Genomic DNA, 10736 nt, shown 5'->3' with positions numbered 1-10736 from the left:
AAAGAACACGCAGACGATTACCTATCACGTCGGCATTCCAATGGAACCAATATCGGCGGACCACTGTCCAGAACCGCGTTCTTATAAGAACTAAAAAAACCACAGCGGAACGCGAAAAACGGGAAAGAAGACCCGCGACCCTGGACAGTGGTTCGCCGGCCCTCGTTCTAATAAGAGCTCGACGCAAGGAAAATTAAGTAAAAATCACTAATTACTACCATTTAAAATAATGCTTTACTGCAAAATGTTTAAACATCCATTTAAAATTGTTTCAAATTGATTGTTTCTGAAAAAATACTTTTGACTTTTTACTTGAGATTTTTCAAACTTTACCTTTCGTTGTCAGTTTTTGGTTGCTATGTTTTTACAAAACATGAATTAATTGAATCTAATAGCACCTCATACAGTGGCGCGAATAAAGCTTGGATAAAGGGTAAATTTACTTTGCAGGTTTTAATAATACAGCAAGAGTTTTTTTCATTCTTTATGCCCCCGGGAACCCCTCCAATTTTTTTGTCGGTGCATTTCGCAAACACCCTGTATATATTTCAATAATACACTCAGATAACTGTTTTATTTTTTCATTAAAATATTTGTAAACGTCGTTTTTTCCGCTATTAAATTTTCGTAAAAACCTGTCCAAGTCCAAAGAATTGGTACGGTACTTTTCAAAAGCCAGAAAAACCAAGTTTACCAATCTTTGATGCGTCATTATGATCTATTCAAAGAATGTACATTCACAAACAGCTGTACTGCATCTAAAAATTCGTATATATTGCCAAATAACATACCTTGTAAGAAAATAAAGGGTGGGCGGGTGGGGCTAGTAAATATGCTTCAGCAATCGGCATTATATTGAAATTTTATTACTAATTTGAAATTTATAATGTGTAAGTGTTCCAGGGGGGGCAACCACGACTGCTAGGGGGGGCTCAGCCCCATCTTGCCCCCCCGTAGCTACGGGGCTGAAACTACATATGTAGGACTATGTTATTTTATACAATTTAAAACCCATTTACTATGTACAATTTTGAAGTGACGTCATCGCATTAGTGGTGGGGATGCTTAGACAAATTTTGGTTAGCGTTTTACCATCTACATGATATTCCTAATATAAAATTTCACAACAATCGGTCCACTACTTCGGAGATTATCTGTCTAATAAAAATCCGGGACGGCAGACACACAGACAGACGAACGGAAATGGGAGATCTATTTCTTCGTCTTCTAGGGGTCATGAAAGATAGAGAAAACGTAAAAGTAGAGAGTCGGCAGAGGGACTTGATTACAATACTTCCTTTGCTTAGGCTCGGGAAGTAAAAAGCCCCGAACCGACTAAACCTCTAAATTCTGCCAGGGGGAATGATTGATTGATTGTCATATATTCACCCCAATACATCGTCATCACCCAGGCACAGTTCAACAACCCATGTGCTACAGCAGTAAAAACTTGTTCACACTGTTATACAGAACAGAATTACATACAATAATCAAATACCAATAAAGTGTTTTGGGATAGAGTGCTCCGTTACTACAACCCTGTTGCGTTTACCTACGTATTCAACAGTACTCTTGAAAAAAAAAAGTTAGATGTAGTAAACAAGATCCAATACTCTTGATAATTGAAAATTATTAAAGACAACGACATTGTTATTTTGACGCTACATACATATAGGTATTCCACATAAGCTCCAATTGCTTGCGCGTAATGTGTTTAGCGCTTTTAAAGTACACGTCAGTCAAAGCAATAAATTGGTTGGTGCTTTTACATTCAGCGGAAACACTGTCTGACATATTTTCGTTACCAAGGATATATGATCCAAGCATGGACTATGAGCATGGCACAGAGCAGCTGCCAGAAGATATAAAGTCGGGTTTTCAGAAATGTAGGATTTCACCATTCAATCGAAATATTTTTTCCGATGCTCATTTTCTCTGTTCTTCAGTGTCAGATCGTCCTCCCTTACAGCTGAACACAATAAGCAGAGATCAACGCGGTTCTCCAGGGGCTTGTTCAAGTATTGAAACCTACTGAACCAGAACCAGCAGTTTTGAGAACTGGTCTAGAAAACTATCTTCTAGAGGAAGAAAAAGATTTTATGATTGTGACTGACACCCCAGACAAAAAGCAATTGAATATCAAGAGTAAAAAACAAAACAAAAAATATGTGAAAAAGGTCGTTCGATTTAGTTCCTCGTCGTCAGAATCATCTGAGGCGTTACAAAATTTGGATCATTCAGATCAGGACTATTTCATTCCATCTATTCAAAGTCAAAGTGCGATGATTAAGACGATATCTCTCTGCTTGAAACATATGATTATGCAACTATTAAAGTGTGTGGCAAAGCTTTTTCACGAAATTATGTGGCGTAGATTATAAATCGAGACCTATTGGAAGATGAAGTTAAACTTTTCAAACGTCACATTGCTTCAAATCGTTTTAGAGACATTGCCGAAGTTGCTTTCATTAAATTTGAAGAAGTAGTTACAAAACTACCGTAACCTTGTCGTGACTAAATTTAAATCAAAATTTCGCGCTGAAAAAAATTAACAGCGGCGCGAAATCACATTTGAATAATTTGAATTTGAAAAAAAAAAATCAATCAAAAAGATCGTTGAACAGAGGTAACCATGTGCACGTTGGCGCTTTTTGGGTAGTGGGTAGTACTGCTGAGGCACAGATTACGGATACCAGATAGTTCACTCAGCTGTCGGCACTTTGAATTCGGTGTCCCGAGATTTCAAGCGGTATTCACGCTACTACGCACGCTCTACCAAAATTGGTTCGCAAGCTTTGAATTTAAAAGTGCGGCGGTCAGAGAAAAATTACAGCGATGATGCAAGGGATGAGGTTCTAAGTGAAGAAAAAACGAACAAAATACTTATTTGCCTCACACAAAATGATTTATGATTATTACAAATGCTTAACATTTCACAATTTCCTCTGAAAAGAATTGCGGACACATGCATCGGCATTAAAAAATTTTAGAGCGTAAAAAACACGTATTCTCGAATATAGTGCTAACAAGAAAGTGGTGTTAAAATTTTTGCATGGTGAATAAACGTAACTTCTTTAACTATACGGCTTAAAGGGTTACCGAAAGTTAGAAGAATTGGAGGGAATAGTTAATGAAATTTGCTGCGCTTGCCTTTCTGAACTTTGTTGTTACAGTTTTCTAACCTACTCGTCTTTATAGTGATCTTCGATTTTTGGTGGTTATTTAAGACTGAAACGAGTTTAAAGGAAAAGAAGGGAAAATGTTTTATTCTCTTATTCATTTACAAAATCAGGCATTATAGACAAGATATATTTACTAAACGATATTATAATAGAGTTTAATGCAGGTAGGTATTTATTTAACTAATTTTCTGATTATTTTAAAACTTTTAAAAAATCCCTTCGTAACCAAAAAACGTAGAAATTAATCCTTGTAATGTTATTTATTCCCTTATCTTATATCTGCTTCATTGTAAATATTATTTTGCGTGTTAATCTGTCGAACCAGTTTCAAAGAGATTTAAAAGTGCTGAACCAATTTTAGTGTCATGCGCACGGAAAATTTGCGGACAGTTACGCCCACAAGTGAACCATCTGGTATCCGTAATCTGTGGCTGAGGATTTTAGTTAGAGGGTTGGTTGGTAGAAAAGATGGCCGCTTTGTGGAGGGAAATGAGAGGCGTCATTATATAAGCCAGAAAAGTCTTTTACGAATTTATTTGAAAATATAATTGATTAACAACGTGCACAGCTTGTGTCCGAAGTGGTACTGACGTCCTCTCATTCCCCTCCAGCGTCGCCCAAGGCGGTGACGTCATCACCACCATCTCGAAGGTCGGGGAACTACTGGCGTCAGCATAAACGGTTGCCGCTTACAGCTCGGCCACGCGCCATCCACCACGTCCTCGTGGAGACGCATCCTAAGAAAAACACAATAGTATCAATAAATGTTCAATATATGAGACACCATCAATAGAGTTCGTTGTCGTAGTAAGTCGCAAGCGTCAGATAATCAACATCATTACTCGTTGATAAATCGACTTAGAAAGTGCTTGGGTAAATCGATTAATTACTTTGGCAATGTGTCGGATATGATCGAGTCATATCGTCCACGAGCCACGTATAGGTAGCGTTGAGTGCTAACTCGTAATAGCACTGTTCTGTAACAACGTACTTGCCACAACATATGCAGCTAACTTGTATCGGGACGGTGTGTTAACAACGTGTTTGTTAATTCGTATCAGCAACGTATTTGCTATTCGTATCAAACAATGATAGAAACGTATACAAGCAACGTATTAGCAACGTATTTGCTAGATTGTATAAAAGTAAATGATTTTCGTATCAGCAACGTATTTGCTATTCGTATCAAACAAATGATAGAAACGTATACAAGCAACGTATTAGCAACGTATTTGCTAGATTGTATAAAAGTAAATGATGTTCGTATCAGCAACGTATTTGCTATTCGTATCAAACAAATGATAGAAACGTATACAAGCAACGTATTAGCAACGTATTTGCTAGATTGTATAAAAGTAAATGATGTTCGTATCAGCAACGTATTTGCTATTCGTATCAAACAAATGATAGAAACGTATACAAGCAACGTATTAGCAACGTATTTGCTAGCTTGTATAAAAGTAAATGATTTTCGTATCCTATTCTGCTGTACGTGCTGCGTCCAGCACGTCATCAGACTCATCGCCATCGCTACGACTCTCGTCTGTTTCTGTCAACGTTTCGTATAACTTAAGTTTGTCAACAGAAATGACACCCTCATAAGGTCGCCGCGAGCGTGTTGAGCCAGGGAGATCACGTACCACATAGCGATCGGAATCTAGTCTTTTCAAGATCTCGTATGGGCCACTGTACTTTTGTAGCAACTTTCTACTTTTCCCATCGTTTGCCGGGATTACTTTCCGGACTAGAACTCGTTGCCCAACTCGGAACTCCGGGGCTGCCTTTCGTTTTGCATCGTATTGCATTTTTTGTTGATCTTGCTTGTCAACAATTCGTTGACTGGTCTTTTCTCTTGTCTTGGTTAGATCGCTATCATAATTTGTTGTGCAGACTTTGGCACTGAGAAATGAATCGTTAGCTTGTCGAGGCCTGTACCCCAAAAGTAATTCGTAAGGAGTCTTATTGGTCGTTTTATTGATGGTCGTATTTAAACCAAACTGGATCTGCGCAATGGTTTGATCCCATTTAGTTTCATCATCCGAAGAAGTAGATAAGGCACTTAAAATGGTTCTGTTATACCTCTCGGCTTGACCATTCGCTCGTGGGGTTGCTGTAGCGTTATGATTAATTTTTATGCCCAATGACCGGCAATATTCGACAAATCGTTTGCTCGTAAAACAACCTCCCCTATCACAAACAATTCGTTGGGGTACGCCAAACAAGTTAAAGATTTCGTTTAAAAACGTCAACACCGGACCTACCGATGTATTTCGGACCGCCTTGAGAAAAGCAAACTTTGTGAACCCATCGATAGCCGTAATCAGTTGAGTGTTCTTGCGAGAGCTAGTAACAAAAGGACCCAGATGGTCTATGTGGATGGTATGCATCGGTACATCAAATTTCGGAATTGGATGTAAGAATCCTGGTTGTCTTCCGGTCGGTTCCTTATTATACATACAGGCCAGACAACAGGATATATAGCGCTTAACGTACTTTCTCATTTTGGAAAACCAATATTTTTGACTTACGAGTTTCAACGTCTTGACCGGCCGTTCAACTAGTTTGCGCTTCAGGGTTTGAAAAGCGTCTTCTTGTTGCTCTGTCCACGAAAAGGGTACGTCCTTCTTGGTCAGGTTAGTCAAAGGTTTAGCTATCGTTGCAAAACCTTTGATGAACCGTCGAAAATATGATGTCAACCCAATAAACTGCCGAATTTGGTGCACGTTTCGCGGTTTAGGATATTCACTTACAGCCTGAATCTTTGCTTGGCCAGGTTGAACGCCTCTACAACTCAACTCGTGTCCTAGATATTCAAGCTTATCATAAAAAAAATGACATTTAGTAAGCCGAAATGTCATCCCAGCATTTCGAAACAAGGAGAGTACTTCTCGTAAAGATTCTAGACCCTTTGTAAAAGTCTGGGATGGTATAAGAATATCATCCAGGTACGCAAAAGCAGTTTTGAACCGCATTTGTCCAAGAATACTGTTAATTGCGCGTTGGAAAACCGCAGGAGCGTTTGCTAGGCCAAATGGCATTCTCAAATATTCGTAGTGTCCATCCGGAGTTATGAATGCGGTTTTTGGAATGGAATCATCGGCTACCTTTACTTGATGATATCCCTGAGCAAGGTCTAATGTCGTAAAATAAGTACTATTGTGCATTTGTTCTAAATAATCATCAACTCGTGGCAAAGGGTATCGATCTTTTACCGTTTTCGAATTCAAGGCGCGGTAGTCTATGCACATACGATAATCGCCTGTCTTCTTTTTTATCAGAAGTATTGGACTGGAATAGGGTGACTGGGATGCTTGTATGACCCCATTCTCTTCTAGATCTTGGACGATTTGTCTTACTATTTCTCTCTCAGGGTACGAGAGGCGATATGGGCGATATGTAACAGGCGTATTGTCATGCAAATTAATGTGCATTTCGGTGACGTTGGTTTTTCCTAACTCACCGGTGCCCACAGCGAAACAGTCCCGAAATTCATTCAACAAATTTAATACTTCCATTTGCTCATTACTATCTAATTTTGGGCCTAACTGTGGTAATACATCGTTTAACTGGAAGGGTTGTAGGTTACATGCATGAATAGTCAAATTGCTTACCCCTTCTAGAAGAACTTCTTCTTCTGCTGGCACACCACGAGCCAATAGCTGATCTTGCTTGAATTCTAAGGCGTTCTGCGAGTAGTTGTGAATGGGAATCACTCCAGCAGTGGACGTCACACAACAAGGTATCGTGTATTCGAATCCTGGTTGCTGCCTCATTGTCGGTTCCAAGTAAACATCACCAGAGTAATCTTCCTCACAACATACTTCCATGAAAGCAATTGTTTGAGGTGGAATAACAGTAGTAATCTTCGACCTCAAGTGTATCTTTTGCGGCGGTAACTCATCTAGAGCTGGAAGCGCAGCAAGGGCGTTGTTAAAAACCCGTACCTGATTATCTCGGAGTACCATCGTACAATTACATTGATTCAAAAAGGTTTGGCCGACAATAATCGGAACGGTTTGTACATCATCGTGAACAACATGGGCTGTAACATCGGCACTCATTAGATCTACTTCTAACTTTATCGTGCTTTTTCCTAAGGGCTTGGTCATACCACCCGCGTAACCTTTAATACACTGAGTAGATATGGACAGTTTCAGATTCAATTGAGTCGCTGTAGTTTCTCTAATTGTCACAATGCTGCAACCGGTGTCGATAAATCCTTGTACCAGAACGTCATTGACTTTGCATTCAACAAAGTAGCATTCTTGATTGGCCTTCGTTGAGTCTACTATCTTAACTTCTGACCTAGAACCCTGCTTTGATCTCTTTGTCTTTCGACATTTGCTGGTATCGTGACCCAGCAAGTTACAATTTCTACATTCTACTTTTGGCTTGGGACAATTTGTGGCAATATGCCCCACAGCATGACAGTTGTAACATTTTACTGAATGAGACGACGTAGAAGTTGGTTTTGAATTCATTTTTGGTCCCAATCTTTTCTTATCAAATTTAGTGGATTTTTCTTTTTCCACATTTGAAGGTTCATTTTTGCTGTCTGTTCTGTCCGTTCCCAGCAATGAAAGAAATTCACTGTATAACTCCTCAGGGGCCGTGTACCGCCCTGCTTTTGCACCGTTCTGCAGAGTACGATCACCTAAACCGTCGATTAGGCACGAAACTGCATCACGGCCGCCAATATTACACGCTTGTAATAAATTCATTTTATCAAAGTAATATTGCGTCATCGGTTCGTCAGGCCGTTTTTCGCGTTGAACCAGATTGCGCAATGTTATAGCAAAATCATGTTGATCGGGAAACGTTTTCACAAGGAGCGTTTTCCATTCGTTCCACGAGTACGTATAAGTGGTCAAATTTTCATACCATGAGCGGGCGAGTCCCGCTAAACGGTTCTGCATCAGCTGAACTGTGGTGCTTTCGTCCCATCTATTGACTTGAGCGAGCTGATCGATTTTATTGACCCACTTGAGTGCTGATTGGTTCGGTTTTCCTGGCGTAAATTGTGGGATGCAATCACTCTTGACCGTCATCCTCACCAGCGTTTGACTGGGTTCACTGCTTGTGGAATCACGTCGCAATAAATTCTCTATCATCGTCTCCAACTTCTGAAGTCGGGCGGTATTTTCGGCGACTTCTCTATGCGAGCTATTGGGACGCCGTCTTGATCGGGATTTTGACCGAGATCTTGAACGGGATCGCCGACGGGACGTTTCCTCGTCGCGATAATCCGATCGACGCGCTCGGTTTCGTTTTTCTGCGTACTGGCGGCTCATTGTCGCACAAACACGCACAAAATAAAAATCGTAGTTTTACACTAACCAAACTTTGTCACTTAACGCACCAGATACTTCGGATAAAGCGGAAGGCTATCCCACCGCTGCTCTATAAGCCAGAAAAGTCTTTTACGAATTTATTTGAAAATATAATTGATTAACAACGTGCACAGCTTGTGTCCGAAGTGGTACTGACGTCCTCTCATTCCCCTCCAGCGTCGCCCAAGGCGGTGACGTCATCACCACCATCTCGAAGGTCGGGGAACTACTGGCGTCAGCATAAACGGTTGCCGCTTACAATTATTGGTTTGATTCTGTTTGTGAAAGCATGGTGAAAAGACGCGATAAGTTAGCAAGGTTAAATTAGTTGGTTTTTGACCGACCCTAAAACGTGTAAATTTGATTTATTATTTGTAAATTCACAGTTTATGTTAGGAGTTTAATCGTTAACTAGTTCTAACACAATTTTACGTCAGGAATTTGTTTAGATACACACTTAAGGAGTTTTCATGAGAATTCACTTAGTCAGAACTCGTTTGATTTTGTTTGTCTAATTATGAATAAGGTTTCTGGATGCTAATACTTAAGTGTTAACGTTATAATATTTCTTAATTCTTCACACAAGATTGCTAATATAGTTTATTTACGGCAGTTAAATTTAACAAAATTCATAATATCGTGGCCTGACGGCAGGATTAAAGATTTCTCTCCTTATGCAGTTATCATCGTTATTCTCATTCCAGCCTTAAATTGACTTTGAAAAAGTTTGGAAGGCCCGCGAAAAATTCAAAATTTGGCCTTGGCTGTGATCGTCTAACAAAAGGAAACCTACGTTGTGTTTTTTTTTAAGTGGCGGGAAGACGTTCTTTCATACAAGTGAGCATATACTGCGTGTGAATCGAGAGCGCAAGAAATAATAGACAAAATTTTCGGGAGGGAGGCTAGACTCACACCGCTCTCTAGGAGGAAAAGAAGCGACGAGCGAAGGTGACTCGGACGTGCCCTTCTGGCGGCCCAGGAGGGCCGAGTCGCCATCGCTTTTCATCTCCAAAAACCCCCTAGGGTTTTACTCACCCACATATTACATGTCAAATGAAACACTTTAAAAATATGAAAGATTATATAATTCATGATTCTTTAAACCAATCAAATTCTTTAATTTCGTTAGATACCAACGTATTAATAACACAGGCCTGCGATGGTTTTCCCCTAACAAAATCAAGTAGTAATTTCGGTAGGTCTTAGATACTCATGTATAAAAAAAAATTGCAAAAATTTCTATCACGTACAGTTTCAGCAAAAAATATTTTTTTCAGTTTTGTTCTTAGTACTATAAAAATTAGCTTCTAGATTTTGTGGTAATAATATGTATGGGTAATGGTGTTGATATTTCATTTCGTGTTCAGCTTAGTAAGAGTTATTTGTGTTCATTATGCGCTTACTACCCTGAATTCAAACGAAAATTACTAATGTCTTCTCAGAAATGGGTTAATTCTTCAGATAACTTCTGTTACACTTGCAGAACTTATTTAATCAAAAAACAACAACAAATTATTTCTGAATTTATCGAACAACTATGCGAAAGTTATTTTAAAGTTAATATAAAAAACCAAGATAAAAAATGGGTACCTCATAAAATGTGTTCATGCACCGCGCAAATGGTCAAAAGGAAATAAAAATCTTTAAGTTTGCTGACACCAATAATTTGGATGGAGCCACAAAATCATACAGACGATTGTTACTTTTGCTGTTCAAATATAAAAAGATATAACGCGAAAAATGTAACAGCAATAACATATCCTATCGTGAATACAAGAGAAAACGCTTAAATCATAGCTTTGAAGAAAGAAAAAAAGAAGCTTCTTGATTTATTTGTTTTTTTAAATCTTGTTTATAACTAATTTAGTTCATTTAATAAATAAACATTCAATTTTATATTCTTTATATTTTATTTTTTCATAAAAATTGTTTGAAAAACTATGAATATTTAGGCCTACATAAAAATAAATCTCGATGTGCTACAAAAAAACTAGAGTTATATTTTAATTCGGCATACATAAATATATAAAAAAAAACAATATTATTTAAAAGGGAAATTAAAAGTTATATTTCGCAGGCCTGTGTAATCGATCATACCCTTGACGACGTTATATAATCGTTTTGGTGTTTCGCTAGGTCTTTCTAGACAAAAATCTAGTATTCAACTTACCTTTTTCCATAGTAACGTAGAGAGTAAATAAACAGCAAATTTGTCATTAAATTA

At 38.6% G+C, this 10736-nt stretch overlaps 1 protein-coding gene across 1 annotated transcript; it reads right to left on the bottom strand.

Annotated features, from left to right (window-relative positions):
* Nucleotides 1-3750: 3750 nt before the first annotated feature.
* Nucleotides 3751-8746, bottom strand: LOC135128939 (uncharacterized). Its single transcript, XM_064056018.1, has 2 exons — nt 6794-8746; nt 3751-3919 (listed from the first exon to the last, which is right to left on the bottom strand). The coding sequence occupies exons 1-2, from the start codon at nt 8471-8473 to the stop codon at nt 3872-3874; spliced, it is 1728 nt and encodes a 575-aa protein (XP_063912088.1). The 5' UTR covers nt 8474-8746; the 3' UTR covers nt 3751-3871.
* Between the last annotated feature and the right edge of the window lie 1990 nt (nt 8747-10736).

Source organism: Zophobas morio, unplaced genomic scaffold, assembly GCF_036711695.1.
Source record: "Zophobas morio isolate AGI-343-1 ecotype UQ-CSIRO unplaced genomic scaffold, CSIRO_AGI_Zmor_V1 ptg000014l, whole genome shotgun sequence".
NCBI classification, from domain to species: domain Eukaryota; kingdom Metazoa; phylum Arthropoda; class Insecta; order Coleoptera; family Tenebrionidae; genus Zophobas; species Zophobas morio.
This window is presented reverse-complemented; position numbering and strand designations above follow the sequence as displayed.

Excerpts from the sequence above, each read along its gene's own strand:
- LOC135128939 (XM_064056018.1), bottom strand. The coding sequence starts at position 8,473 with ATGAGCCGCCAGTACGCAGAAAAACGAAACCGAGCGCGTCGATCGGAT. Across the intron at positions 3,920-6,793 it reads AAGAAGTTCTTCTAGAAGGG|GATGCGTCTCCACGAGGACG; the intron begins GTAAGCAATTTG and ends TGTTTTTCTTAG.